This window comes from Petaurus breviceps, unplaced genomic scaffold (assembly GCF_028583685.1).
Source record: "Petaurus breviceps papuanus isolate PSGF00001 unplaced genomic scaffold, PetGlider_PUasm1.0 138, whole genome shotgun sequence".
NCBI classification, from domain to species: Eukaryota; Metazoa; Chordata; class Mammalia; order Diprotodontia; family Petauridae; genus Petaurus; species Petaurus breviceps.
The window spans coordinates 23,901,832-23,917,342 of record NW_027185694.1 but is presented as its reverse complement, the minus strand read 5'-3'; the positions used below and the strand labels follow the sequence as shown (position 1 = coordinate 23,917,342).

The 15,511-nt window shown below is 45.9% G+C and overlaps 1 protein-coding gene across 1 annotated transcript in view; it reads right to left on the bottom strand.

Annotated features, from left to right (window-relative positions):
- The window catches only part of CHTF18 (chromosome transmission fidelity factor 18), a 56,182-nt gene that overhangs the window by 115 nt on the left and 40,556 nt on the right, over positions 1 to 15,511 (bottom strand). The window contains exons 19-22 of the mRNA XM_069108464.1: positions 9,471 to 9,615; positions 4,733 to 4,870; positions 1,351 to 1,408; positions 27 to 324 (exon numbers count right to left, since the gene is read on the bottom strand). Coding sequence (XP_068964565.1) covers positions 188 to 324; positions 1,351 to 1,408; positions 4,733 to 4,870; positions 9,471 to 9,615 — 478 coding nt within the window. The 3' untranslated portion in view covers positions 27 to 187. The remainder of the gene's footprint in view (positions 1 to 26; positions 325 to 1,350; positions 1,409 to 4,732; positions 4,871 to 9,470; positions 9,616 to 15,511) is intronic.

Sequence of the window (15,511 nt, the reverse complement as noted above, 5' to 3'; positions counted from 1 at the left end):
CAAATGCATAGCACTTAACATCTAACCTCTTCACACACCCACCACACCCCCCCACACACACACCCACACACACACCCACATTCTCTCTCTCTGGGGGAAGGGAGTAGTTAGTGTGTGTCTCTCTCTCCCCTTAAGGAGGCACCCAAATCCTGAGCAGGGAGAAAAGCTTGAGCCAGGGTTCAAGGGTTCAGAGCAAGTCTTTAATATAAAGGTTTCGCCGGACAGCATTGGAAACACCCTCGTTAAATCGAAACCACACGTCACTTTTCCCCACTGCTTTTCCCATCCGTCTCTCCAATGAGTCTCTCTCAGGTCCTGGGGTTTCTATGGTGGGAAGACAAGGGGACAATGGAGTGACCAGGTGGGACAGAAAAAGGGACCACCAGAGCCATGAATGGAAGAGTCAGTGATGACTGAGTTTCCCTCACCTCTCTCGTCCACACACAAAGATTGGGTTGAGTTTGATCTCTAAGATCCTATGAAGAAATTATCCTAAGGTGGGACTTGGGTTAAACCAGGGATTTGAAGGGTCCTGAATCCCATTGGCCAACCAAAAGAAAAGGAAAAAATCACGACTATAACACTTTACAATTTACAAGGTGGTTTCACAGAAGTTCTCCTACAACCACCTGGTCGGTGAGGGAGATCAGAGATTATCACCCTCATTTTACAGATTAAAAAAATCAGTTAAGAAGTGACTAGCCCCTGGGTCAGGATGCCAGGAAGTGGGAGGCTAGGAAGCTGAGTCTTCTGAGATCCCTTCTATACCACAGCAACTCCCTAAAGGAAAAATGTGCTCTTATGTGGACAGTTCCCACTCCCCAGGGGTGGACATGACATATCTTGGAACCCTTGCTGTGGATAAGAGGAAGATGGTGGTCATTTTCTAAGACTCAAGGGGTAAGAAGAGGGGAGATTCCTGAGATCCCCAAATTTTAAGTGAAGAAGCTGGTGGCTTCCATTCCTATCTGGGGTGGGGAGGGGAACAACATACAGTGAGAAGGAAGGGGTGAACATAAGCCCCTCCCAGACTGCTCACATGGACAATACTTAATAACCCTTCCTCCTATTCCTGAAGTCTAGTCTGAATACTCTAAATCCCTCTCCTTCAATGTGGTGACTTCTCTCCACTCCCAATTTCCCCTTCTCTTCTTCCCTAAAAGGGACATTTCTTCTGCCCTTAGCAAATATGGGCAGCTCAGTGACTCTACTGAAAGAAAACCCTGTTAACATTTATGCTAGGCTCCCATCTGGCCTTCCACACCCCCCTTCCTGACAACCTAACAGCTCCCTTCTCTACTCCCATCTTGTCCCCCATAGGAACGTCCCATTTCATCCCATCCCTCCTACCTTGACTCGGAGTGACAACTTTTCTCACTATCTCACGTCCAAAGAAATCTCTTTCGGGCTAAGGATTAAAAACAGAGGGGTTCAGTCACTTTCCAGTGCAGCCCAGCATTCATTTGTCTGAAAAACCTACCCAGACCAGCCAAAGAGAATTGACATTAATATCATTATCCTCCCAGCTGCCTAAGTGAACAAATGGTCTGAAGGCAAATTCATTTCTCTAGGGATTAGAGTCTCTCTCTCTCTCTCTCCCCACCCCTGAAAGTCAACCCTTTAAATCCTTCTCTCTTTCTCCCTCCATCCTTACCCTTTTTATTTTGATACACATACACCCTCCTACCCTAATGTCCCAAATCAAGAATATCACCTTTTGTGTAAACCTAAAATTTTCAAATCTTATGTCCTGGTCCAGAATTCTGCTTGCCACCATTTTGGGGGATTACATTAATGAGTGTTTGTTCTCCCTTCCCCCACCTCTAACCAATCAACTCCCTAGTCCAGATTAACTGTGTTCAGCTTACCAGAAATCAAAGGCAACATCTGTTAGCCAGGTGCCCCCTTCCCTCTTTCTCCCTAGCACTGTCTTTGGGGAAGGGAGAGAACAGCAGGCTTATGTCACCAATGCGGCCTTTTTGAGCCTCAGTTTCCATCTTTGTAAAATAGGGAAGGACTGTGCCCATGCTGCCAACCTCCCAGGAGCATTAAATGAGACAATGGAGATTAAAGCCCTTGGTAATCACTGAGCACCGCCCAAATATAAGCTTACAATTATCATTACTATCTGGGCCTGGAGACACAGACGGGTACTGCAGGCAGGGCAGATGGGTCATGATCCATCAAGGCCTCCTGATTTCATGTCAGTCTGAATAGTAATAACCATCCTGCACCTATCTCCACTACTTTACTGTTTACCAAGGGTTCCCATCCATCTTCACCATCAAGCCTCCTACCCCACAGGAAGCAGGGTAGGGATAAGTTTTTAGTTTCATCGGAAAGAAAGCAGGTTAAGTGACTGGCTCAAGGTCACACTGAGTGACAAAGACAGGACTCAAACCCCGTCTATCAAATGACATGAATATCTGTAAACTCTTAGCACAGTGTCTGGCATATAGTAGGTGTTTAATCAATGTTTATTCCCTCCCTTCTTCATCAAAGTATCTGTTATCTTTCTATTATATGGCTTATTCCACACAGGTGGGGTTAAGGGCCCAGGAGGAGAATTCGGGGCAACAAAATCCCAAGAATCAATGATATTTCTAAAAAGGTTATTCTGTTTCCTAGAGGGTATGAACCCTCTCCCCTCATCCTGTTCATTCATTTTTTTGGAGGGGGTGTGAGAGGGGAGAGGCAATTGGGGTTAAGTGACTTCCCCAGGGTTATGTAGCTAGTAAGCGTCTGAGGCTGGATTTGAATTCAGGTTCTCCTGACTTCAAGGCCGGTGCTGTCTACTGTGCCACCTTGCCGCTCCCGTTCATTCTTACTAGGCTACAAAATCAAAAGGCTGAGGTCCCTCAGTTCTCGGTGGAGGAGGGATCCTTTGCAAATCTTCTCCTGTCCTACCCCTGTGCACCCTTCTCCACTAGCCCCGCAGCTCTTTGGAATGTTCACAATGGCCACTAATTCCAGGACTATCCCCTCTGCCCTCTGGGGGGCCGGGAGGAGTTGGTTTGCAGGTTTTAGGAAGCACTGTTTGTTCTTCGCGCATGGTTCACTCAAGGCTTGGGTCTCCCAGTCTCTCTGACCCCTCTCCTAAGGAAAGGAAAGATGGTGGCTGAGCCCTCACTTCCTACTTTCCTAGAGGGTAGAAATTCTTCCATCTGGGTAGCGGGAAGCCCTGCTCTTTTCTAGTGATGAAGGATAGTGGAGGACAGAGCCCCTGAACAATGTTCCTGCCCCTTGGCCTAGTCTTCCTCCTAGGCTAGGGGACAGCCTCTACTGACCCAGGATTAGGATCCAGCGTATTTGACATAAATAAAATGAGGCTTCCAACAAACCAAGGCCAAGAAGGGTAAGTTCAGGAAACATCTTAAGCTTATGGCACTTTCACAGCCCTTGCCTCACATCAAGGAAACGGCTCTGACTGGATCTCTACCCAGCTCCAAAGGCTTTAATGGCTCCCTATTGTCTTAAGGATAAAGTCTAAATTCCTTAGCTCAGCATGCAGGCTCTGAAGCTGTATACAAATACGAAGATGATGCAGTACTTGCCCCCCCCATGACTTTACATCCTACTTAGGAGGATACAACATGTTCAGAAAAAAGTAAATACAGGATAAAAAAAAATACACAGAGATGGGGGTGGAGGGGCAGGGAGAGATGAGGTGAGTATATTAACAAAACAACAAAGGCTTCTTGAAGAAGGTGGCTTTTGAGCTGAGCCTGAAGGGAATTAAGAGTTTCTAAGAGTTAGGAGGGAGGGGACAGCACCCCAGGTATGGGAGACAGCCTGTGCCAAGGCAGGAGGAAGAAGACTACTGTGTCTTGTGAAGGGCTTTTAAAGGTCAGGAGTCTGCCTCTTAACCTAAAGGCAACAGGGAGAACTCGTGTAACATGGCCAGTACTACACTTTAGGATCAACCTGGCATCTAAATGAAGGGCAGATGGAAGAAGAGGGATGTTAAAGGCAAAGGGACATTTGGGACAGGAATACAACAGTCCAGATGAGAGTGTAACGGCCTAGACAATCATGGTTGTTGGGAGAGAGAAAAGGAAGAGAAGATTGGAGGGATGTTGAAAAAGTAGGATTGATGAGACTTTGGCAAGTGATTGGAAAAGGGTTGGGGGAGAGGGATGAGAGAGAGTGGAGATGATATGAGAATGACTCGGGTAGAGAATCTGTGTGACTGGAAGAATAGTGATGCTGACAAAAATAGGAAAAAACTGGAGGGGTGAGGGGCATGGTAGGGAAAGAGAAGATGTTCAGTGATGACTCTGAGATGCCTACAAGGCGATCTATGTAGAGATATTCAGCAGGCAGCTGGGTGACTGAATGGACTTAGAAAAATCTGAGTTCAAATCTAGTCTCAGACATCAATTAGCTATGTGACCCTGGGCAAGTCACTTAACATCTGATTAAAATAACACTACCTCCCAAGGTTGTTGAGACAACAGGTGAGGTAACATTTGCAAAGTGCTTAGCAGCACCTAGCACACAGTAGACACTATCTAAATGCTTGATATTATTTAAAAAGCCTTATCCTTCTAACAGCCTTTCTGAAGTACCCATAAGGACCCCCGTTATACAGAGGCCCAGAGAAGGCTAAGAACTGAGCTGAGGTCAGCCAGCAAGTCAGTGGCAGAACCAGGAAGAGGATTCCCATTTTCTGTCTCCCAAATCTAGGACTCTCTCCCTGTCCTGGGCTCTCCTCAATCCCTCCAAAACTCACCTTCTCATCAAAGATAGCTTTTCTTTTCATGATGTGTTCCAGGCGCTGCTCGTGGTTCCGGATGGGAGCGACCCCAGCTGCTTTCTCCCCACTGCATGCCTGTGGGTTCTCTGTCACCAAAGGGCTTTCCTCATTGGCCTGTTAAAGTAGAGAGAGATGTTTTAGGAACACACTGAACCTTGGGCATTCACTCCATTCTGAAGTCTCCACCATCAAGCACTCACTGCCTGGGCCCCTTCTATGGACTCTGACCTCTGTACAGTTGAGTTATGCACATGTGGGTTACCAGATGGACCCTTCTGGCTTCTGGTTTGGGTCTCTGGTTCAATTTCCTGATGACCAATCAATATTCAGAAAACTTCTGTGTGTTAGGCTTTAGGGGACATTAAAGTTTATTTATTATGCTCTGAGCTCCAAGAAGACTGAACCAGACACACATATCTCTTCTAGCATAAATGGTCCTCTGTATACGGTAGGTGCCAACAAAATTTAGGAGGTAGCGATCTGGATGTATGATTTCATATGTATGGGAATTTCTGATAAGGAAAGAAATTCCTTCCACCAATGCAGACCAAGAGCTTTTCTATAATTTGTAATAATTAAGTCTTAGAGACTGGGGGAAAGGGGCTGGTGCAGTGTGGGGAGACACTGAAAGCACAAGTGACTTGCCTATGGTCACATAACCACTATGTGTGACCACAGTCAGATGCAGCAGGATTGGAACCCAGGTCTTTCTGACTCTAAGGCTAACCTTCTATCTATATAACTATGCCACTAACAAGGAGTCAGTGAATTGAGTGAAGGTGGGTTTCCTGCCATCCAGGACTCTAATGTCTAGAAGGGGAGATGAGACTCCTATATGGGACAACCAAATTGGGACACAAAATGATATAAAATTAAACACTTTCAATATACAGGAGATGTAACAGCTAGAGGAGGGAGGTCACGTGGAACATTTTCCAATTCTCCACGACTCTGTGCTTGAGAAAAAAAGTAGTGGAATGAGAAAGGCAGATACAAGGTCTACACAAGCAACTTCAAAGCAAAATAGAACCGTGTAAGTGGGAGAGGTCACTGGAACACAGGATTTAGAGCTAGCAAGGGGGCCTGGAGATCTAGCCCAATCCCCTTCTTTTATAGCTGGAAAGAAACAAGCTCCAGAAAAAGTTGGGGCCTATTCTAGGTTACACAAGTTGCATGTGTAGGGTGAAGATTTGAACCCAGGCCATTCAATGACTAGAGCCAATATTCCTTCCCACTCCAACATGCTTAAATGAGGAAAAAGGCATCTGACTGAGAAGACAACACGGAAGAAGGCAAGGATTTCTGGTGAAGAGTCAGGCCAGAGGAAACAGGGATGGAGAACACGCTGTCTTCCTCGAAAGGTCTGCTCGCCTCCCAGCAGCTGTGGTTTCCCCCTCATGCTCCCCAGAGGCCTTCAGCTGTCCCTTTCAGTTCAGCAACTTCCAGGCTGTGCTAATGGCCCCCACCCCGCCCCGCCCCGCCATGCCTGACTGCTGGTGACAGATGGCCGGACAGAGGTCAGTCCTGGAAGACTGCTGTTTGCATCATTCTGCTGGAACTTAAGTGCAGACTGCTCAGATTGGTCCCCCATGCTTCCCATCTCTGCTAAAATTCTTGACTCCATCCTTCAAGGTCTGGCTCAGAGGAACAATTTTTTTTTTACCTTAGGCCTCAAATAACAATGAGTCAAAACAAATAAAATTCTACTTTGCATAACAGTTATTGGGGTCAGTTTTATTTCCCTACTTCCATGTGGAGGGGACTGAATTAGACAGGATGTATGCTTCCAATAAACTGCCTCAGGGCCTCAAATCCTGGCAAAGAGGGGCCTCGTTTTGGGTCGTTGATATGAGATACTCTGATGGGCATTTGGAGATGTTGACAGCTAGGAGCTCTTTCTTGCTGGTTTTCCAACTTAAGTATATACTTTTAGAGATTCCAGATAATTCTGCTCAATAGCTATAATTTATGAATGTGAACCCTCTGGCCCAAGAAGCAGAGATTCTCCCAAGGTCACACTGACCTGACTTATCGGTCCAGGGTAAGTCTACAGAGTCAACAGTACTGTTCTAGCTTCCAAAAAGAACAGAAAGGACCCCGAATCATCAGCACACATACAAGTCTAGTAAATCGAGGGAGCGGATAGCTGGATCAGGTGGGCTCTGAGGTCTCCACTGGTTAAGGAAGCTCAGAGACGATGCAGCAGTGGTAAGATAACTGGCCCCACTGACTTACATGCTGGTCAGCTGTACCCATCTAGATCATGGAGGCCAGTTCCAGGCATCCTGTTTCTAGTATAGCAAATGGTCTTATTTAATGCCCATCAAGCATCAGCAAATTAGTCCACTGCACCCATGGTGATTCTTAGTCTAATAGCCTGTTTATGTAGCTGTCCTCATTAGGGACTCCAAGCATATCAACCATGTGTTAAAAAAAAAAATCCACTTCATTAACCTTAGATACAAAACAATAAATATAAACATAAAACTACCTTGCTAGGCTCTGTGTCTGTTCCGGCACACTAATAACTCCCCATGGAGGGCAGTAGCTGTCAGTTAAATCGATGCACTACTAAACTGAGAATTAACAGGAATTTAGCTCATAGAAATATAGAACGTCAGAGCTGGAAGGAGCCTTAAGAGACCACCTCGTCCAACCCTTCAATCTTACAAATGAAGAAAGAGGGAAGGTTACAAAGCTGGCCAGGAAAAGAGCTGGGATCAGAACCCAAGTTTTCTAACTCCCAAACTGGGGCTCTATCTGCTGCTATACCCTGTTACTCTTACACCCTTGTGAGAGCTAGAAGTTGTTTCTTATTTTAGCTGGGACACAACGGGCATTCTTTTTAACCCTGCTTTCCCTAGGCTAGTGTCTGGCCAATTCTTTTGGTCCAGTTAACCTCTTCCGATCTCAGATGATGCAGGATGAACAGCTTTAAACTCAACCACCCACTCAGGACAACCACTGGAACCAGTGGTCCGAGGAGGCCCCTATGTCTCCCCAAAGACATGATGCAAACAAAAATTCCTCAGGGCTCTAGCCTGGCGGTCTTCCATGCTCGTTTTTTGCTGACAGGCATGCTCTCATGCTGCCTCGGAAGGACTAATTATCTTGGCCTTGGATGCACCAGGGAAGAAATTTCTGCTGTGAGTCATTAAAGAGGAGAGGAAAAAAAGATTCAGGGGGGAATAGAAATTAAGTAATTTTTAATCTACCTTAGGTGTTCATACTAGGACTGCCTTTTAGGTTCCTGTATTTGGGAAATCCTGTTTTGTGAGCCAGACTGCTTATCCGGAATCCCCGCTGCAGGGCTGAGATGGAAATTCTGTGATTGTAAAGGGGGCTAAGGGGTGGGGGTAGGGGAAGGTTCTAGTATGGGGAGAGACTAGAAATGTAGTGAGCTGAAGGTTCGATATGATATAGGAGTTATAAAAAGGTAGTTTAAAAAATGGCAATCTGCTAGTCAGATGTCACCTGTAAGTATTATATTCAGTTTGGGGAAATCTCATCTTGGGAAGATCACTGAGAAATGAGTACAGGATTGACAAGGGATCGAGGATGGTGAGAAGACTGGAAACTATGTCATGGGGGCCTGCTAAAGGAACTAGGGAAGCTTTCCAGATGGAAAAGATTTTAGGAGAACATGGGAGATGTCTTCCAATATCTAAAGGGTTGTCATGGGGCTGAGAGTGTCAGTGGGTCAACAAGCATTCATTAAATGCCTACTGTGTGCCAGGCACTGTACACAAGGAGAGGGTTGGTCTTACCCAGAAGGATTAGGATCAATGGCAGGGGTGGGGGGAACAGGAGATGAAGGTACAGGGAGGCAGATTTTGGTTCAAGAAAAAGGAATATATTGACAGTAAGAACTGGTGGGAGGTGGTGAGATTCTCATTACCAAAGGTCTTTCAGGAGAAGCTGGATGACTTTTTGTGGGCGGGACCTATTACAGAAGGGATTTTTGCTCCAGTGGGGAGTGGACTAGATAACCTCTGAAGTCTTTTCTATTTCAGTTTCCCTGAAGGTCAGTCCTTGATTTTAGTACTGAAAATCTGTCCCAATGGTCTGGGGTTAGGGGCAGGGGGCTTCGCTTCCTAGAATTTCCCCAGAGCCATTTCCAGGAAACCAGAGTTGGTGTTCTGCAGGAACAGAAATGAAAATGCCCAAATTCTGGACATTATTTCAAACAAGTGCACACAAAACAAGCCAGGATGTCAAGAGGTAGTCTTTTGAGCTCCCTTTCAGGGAGTCAGTGCCAAAGAAAGGGAAAGATAGTGAACCACTCATCACAGTCCTCTCCTGGGTCTGTGGTCCTTGAGCAGATAAAAGAATCACTAAGAAGATGATTCTAGGTCCATGGGGCATGTAGAAGCTGTGCCAGTCAGGTACTGGGTGGAGATCACCATATCTCCATCCTCCCACCCCCTGGCCCAGGGGTGGGGAACCTTCAGTTTTGAGGTCACATGTGGCCTTCTAGGTCCTTGGGTGTAGCCTTTTGACTGAGTCCAAGTTTTACGGAACAAATCCCTTTATTAAGGGAATTAACTCTGTGAAGTTTGGATTCAGTCAAAGGGCAATTCTTGAGAACCTAGAAGTCCACATTGTGGTCTCGAGGCTACAGGTTCCTCACTCCTGTGGCCTGGCCAATCCAAAGTTCTCCCTACCCTTCCAGAATGGGGAGAACCTGGATTTGTGATGCCCATGTTCTGCTCACCTGGCCGCCATGTCGAGCCTGAACGGAAGCTTCTGCTCTCCTCATCTTCTCCAGCTCAATTTCCCGAGCAATGAGCTGCCTGGTCTGATAGGTCAACTGTTTACGGGCAGGGAGATCGGGGAAGCGGCAGACATCCTCTATGTTCCTGGAGGTTTGTGGGAAAGGGTGGGAAGGAGGGAAAGAAGACAGGGGAAAGCAGAACTAAGACCCAACTCTGACAATGGGCAGCCTAGTCTTTTTCTTCTCTCCTCTTTGGAGTCTTCGTAGGCAGCTAAACTAGATTGTTCCCTGAATTCAACATCGCATCTCCAGTCATTTGAACAAGCCGACCTCTCCCCCATCACCACATTTTTCTTCTTTTGGCTCAGCTCACAAGTCACTTCCTCTGTGAATTCATAAGCAGTTGGAGAGCAACTAACTCCTTTGTGCCAGGAACCATGGTAGGTGCTGGAGATGCAAGTATATAAAGTATATAGAATGAAGCAGCCTTTACTCTCAAGGACTCATTCTCTCCCTTCTCAAATTATCTTGTATTTACTTACTTGTATACATGTCAGTAGAAGCAGAAGGTAAGCCTCTGGAGGGCAGGGCCTATTTAATTTTTTTTGTTCCTGGCACAGAACAGACAATTACTGAGCTGAAGTTCCTTCTTCCTGTGTTTCACTGTGGTATGGTGGTGATTCTAGGTTCTTGAAAGCTATGCTAACAGAATGACTGCTCTGGTGGGTGCAGCCTTGCTGGAGAGGCTCTGTGTCTTATGGTGTGGCATGGAGGTTTAATGTTTGAATTTAGAAAGGCTCATCTCTAAGAAAAGCTCAAACTTCCAGAAGGTTGACACCACAGGGTCCTTCTGGCTTCAGACCTGCCATACTTCAGGCATGGGAGGGTTGTGACATGCATCAGTGGAAGGAGGAAGGACCCACACTAATGAAGGGAATATAAATAGGATTCTGAAAGTAAGTCTATTTTCCAACTTAAGAGGAGTTTTGAAAAATTAATTTCATTTTAAATCCCAAAGTGAAACTTCTTTCTGTACTTGGGGACAGACTCCAATGCTGCTTTGCAAATAAGCTATTTTAAAAATATGCACATCAGCACACACAACCGCATACACACAGCCTAAATCATACATCGTGGTGCCTCTCCAATTGAAAAATAGATCCCTTGCAAACATTCCCAGAAACAGCTTCAGGGCTGCAGTGAATCAGATGTGAGAGAGCCAGAACCAAACTCAGAATCAGTTAAGGTGCCAACCCTCAAGACTCTCCTTAGAACATCCTGGGCAGCCTTGAGGAGAGGCACCAGACTTAGGCTGGAAACCACAGTCACAGTGGTCATGCCTTTTATGTCCACATGCTTTGGAAACTGCTCAGCTTTACCAGCATTTATTGATATCACACAGCCAGTAAAGAGGGAAGGTATGGATAAGGTGGGTAGGTAGATGAAGGTCTAGAGATGAAGGATGCAGAGATGTCTTCTAAGAAGAGTGCTCAACAGAAATGGGTTGGGGTGGCCAAGGGAAAGGAAGGAATGAAGAGAGGATAGGAGGGAAGAAGAAAAGGAGAGGGAGAAGAGAAAAATGAAGGGAAGGAGAGGAGAGAAGGGAAAGAAGGAATGAAAAAAGGGAAGGAAAAGAAGGAATGGAGGAAAAAAGGAAAGGAAAGAGAGAAGGAAAGGGAAAAAAGGAAGGAAGGGACAGAAAAATGGACAAAAAGTAGGGAAAAGGGAAGAAGAGGTAGAAGGGAAGATGGAAAAGAAAGACCTTACTTTGGCATCTAACTTACTAGCAGCTGCAAGTGATGGTGGGTAAGCCAGGAACAGTGATAGAGGAAAACATCTGGAGATGTGCAGAGGATGGTTTCTAAATTACTGAACCAAACAGACATATTTTTGGATCCTCTCCCTCCACTTCAACATGAATAAGCAAGAATCAATTCTATAGTCAAATCTTATCAATATGATCTGAGTGGGGCAGCAGGAGTCTGAATTAGGGACCAGTCACAGTTACCACTTGGTTTTACTACACACAGTAATGCAAACTGCTGGTTCACAGAGTATGGTCTGAAATCCTGCCAGACATGTTTTGATAAATAGAGCTTATCTGTAATGAACACAGCACTTGGATGCAAAGATATCTGAAAAGTTTATTCCCCGAAGTATTTAAAACAGGCCCCTGAAATCCTGTCTGTTCTATTAACTTGCTCAGCATGCCCTGCTTTCAGAGATATAATTGCAAAGATACAGTTCAGTCCTGCTCTGCTTGAATGATCACCCATTCCCAATTAGTGTGGTCTGAAGTAACAAGGCTGGATTGTATAATCACTTCAAAAGTTCATGTGATACCCCATCTAGTCCTGACAGTCATGAACAACTTCCAAGGCAAAGCAGGAACTGAAACAAGGTTAGTCACTCACATGGCTATGGTCCAGGGCACCTTCTACCCCAGGCTGCTGGGGCATCCTCCAGATGGGCTCCTGTGACTGAATGGACGTCTAGGCCACTCACCCTTCTGCCCTTACTGGCCCGTGCCTGGAGGGGACAGAACCCCCTCTACTCCCTGGCAAATCCCAGGGCTTCGGCGGGGAGCTCCTCCGTGACATTCTGGACTGTCTCCATAACTACAGCTGAGTGATGCTGCAGGATGGCAGGAAGGTAGATACAGACGTAGATCAGCCCCAGGAGCATCAGGGCAATAGCCAGGGGCATACCCCAGTCAGTGATGAAGAGGGTTTCGTGGCACCGGGCCTGGAACATTTGGGGAATAGTGCCAGCAGCTCTCCAGCCAGCGTGCAGAAAAACGGGGCTGGGATCAACTCCCCAACTTCTGCACACAGCTCTTGGCTCCAATAACCCTTCACTTGGAGGAGAAAGCCATGATTCTATTTCCTAAAGCTCTGCTCTCTCCACTTCAAAAGCACATTATGGCCAGCTGCACAGATATCTGCCTAGCCTTGAGATGGGTAGCTGGAGCTCTGAGCTCATCTGCTCCTGATTGAGCCTCAATGGGTGACTTTTAGGATGGCAGATTCCTAGAGTTCAATGACAATTTGGGCCACCCCCACTTCCCACTCCAAACCCTAAGAGCCAATCACCTTTCTAGTGGGAACCGTCACTAAGCCCCTTAGTGGAATCCGGGGTGGGAGGTGGGGTGGAGGGATTTGGAAGAAGAGTTCATTCGTAAAGCACAGCCTAGAAAAGTCACTTTTGAGGTGACTATGTCCTATCTATACCAACATCAGAATAGGATGCTTTTTTCTGACTAATAGCTCTCTTCTTTCCCCTTCCTGCCCAAAGGAAAAGCTTCACCTCCCCGAGGCTGTAACTGTCACTGCTTTCCCAAGTCTTTAGAATTTCAAGACAGAAGAAGAGTGTGGGGGCATCCAGGTAGCACAGCGAGTAAGAGCACCTGCTCCAGTGTCGGGATGACCTGGAGATCGAATCCCGGGCTCGGACACTTAGCACCCACCCAGAAACACCTGGCCGGGTAACCTTGAGCAAGTTACTTAACCCCAATTGCTTAGGGGCGGCCAGGTGGCTCAGCAAGTAAGAGCACCGGCTCCAGTGTCAGAATGACCTAGGGATCAAATCCGGGCTCAGATACTCCGCACCACACCCGGAAATAACTGGCCATGTAACCTTGTGCAAGTTACTTAACCCCGATTGCTTTAAAAAAAAAGAAGAAGAAGAAGAGTGTGATGCGGCTGAAAAAAAAAACGCCAGTCTTGGAGTCAGGAGAAGAGGATTCAAATCCTGGTACTGACATTTGCTATATGGCTTCAGTAAAGGTCAGTTTGCTCACTATAAAATGGGAGGGTTAGACTACATGAACTCCAAAGGTTTCTTTCAATGCTAAGATTCTATAATCTAATTGTAAGATCTATTATCCAGGATAAGAGAGTGTGTCCCTCCAGAGAGTTAGATAACCCAAATACCATCCTCAGGGATTACCTTCTTTCCTCTTAGAAGGACTCTCCTGCCTCTGTCTTTATAGAACCAAAAGGTTCTAGGGATACATGATACAGGGGAAAGAATACTGTTCAGAGAGTTAAGAGTCCTGAGTTCTAGTCCTGGTTCTGCCATCCCCTCAAATATATGCCAGTAGGCAAGACACTTCAGTCTTCTGGGTCTCAGTTTCCCCCTTTATAAAATCAGAGGGTTGGACCACATGATTGCAGATATTCCTTCCAGCTCTGAGATTATGTATTTTTAGGGATGTTGAGAGGTAGGGAAGATTAGAATTCAATAGCTGGGAAAGAAAGGGAGAGAGAAGGAAAAGGGAAGAGATATAAGAAAAAGAGGAGGAAAGGAAGTCGTAGTGGGGAAGAAGGAAGGAAATGAAGAGGAAAAGGGATTCTTCTCCCATAGGAAATAGAGAAGACAGACAGAGGGAGCCCTTGGAATTAAAGATTGAGTACAGGAATAAGGAGATTAGCTCAAGGGGAGAAGGCATGAGGCAATGAGATGTGTTTAAAACCCACGTGAATGAAGATAAATGGGATGTTGGGGCTTAGTTGGCCATCTGCTCCCCACCCATGGAGTGCCAGAAGTCCTTGGCCTTCTGACCTGACAAGAGGACATGGCACAAAAGCTTATTATTATATGAACATTCCTCAGCAATGAATGAGAGGGGTCTGTGGATACGAGGCATGGTCAAATCTCTCTTCTGTTAGCATCTGAGCCCTCTGGGCATGAGGAGAGACCCCAGTTAACTCCCACTTCAGCACAAAGACCATTTTAAGGACAGAGCGACAAAAGGAAGGAACTAGGTAGATGCTTTTGAATCTTGAGCAGAATGCCGGCAAGAATGCCAACAAGATACTTGGGCTTCTGAAAACAATTTTTAAAAATAACATACAAAAAATCTATGTTCTTGAGTATTGGTTTCTGGGAAGTCCTCAATGTGATAATTTATAGGCACAATGAAAGTTTCTCACATGACTTCTCAGAGGGCCAGGAACCAAACCTCAAAAGACTCTTAAAAGTTAGAATAAAGAGGCAGTGTTGCCAAGGGGATAGAAAACTGGCCTGAGCGTCAAAAAGATCTGGGTCTTCAAGTCCCACCCCCACCATGATTGGCAGAGTCTGGTCGTGGGCAAGTCGTTTAACCCATGAGTACCCCAGGTCCCCCCCAAAGACTTTACACTATAAAGAACACAATGGTTTGAACTGGTAGGGAAAGTTCTTCACTGGGAGTTCCCCACAGTAATGAAATCACAGTTTCAGTCAAAAACAACCTTTCCAACATAGCTCCTGGCTCCCAACCCCCACCACAGAAAGAATATCAGTGAAAAAGAACACACACCTCCATCATCCATTCTTTTTTTTTGGAGGGGGGGGGAGGCAACTGGGGTTAAGTGACTTGCCTAGGGTCACACAACCAGTACATTTCGGAGGCTGGATTTGAACTCAGGTCTTCCTGACTCCAGGTCCAGTGCTCTATTCTCCATTTATTCTTCAAAGAACAAAATGGAAGCCAGATAGAGGATAGGATGTCACTTGTCCAAGGTTAGACAGAGAATTAAAGGCAGAGTTGGGGCATGAGCCCTGGTCTCCCAGTCCAGAGCCCTTTTTACTACGAAATACTCTCTTCTATCTCCAATCACATCCTCTTTAATGCTTAATTTTCTCCACTCCTTCAACTATAGCCCGAACCTCTTTTTCATATCCTATGTGATCAGATACCACACATTTCTTCCCTCTTCACTCAGACTTACTGCCCATTTTCTTTTGGTTATTCCTGATTCCCAAAATGGGGACTGCTAGGTGGCACAGTGCTCATCTTCCTGAGTTCAAATCTGGCCTCAAACGCTTATTAGCTGTGTGACCCTGGGCAAGTCACTTCACCCTGTTTACCTCAGTTTCCTCATCTGTAAAATGATCTGGTGAAGGAAATGGCAAACCACTCCAAGAAAAACCTCAAACAGGGTCATGAAGAGTCAAACATAACTGACAATGACTCAAACTCCCAAGATGGCCTGAATATTCCAGGATCCACTCTAACACTGTCCTAGAGCCAAAAGTTAGAGGAAATGTAGAAGAAA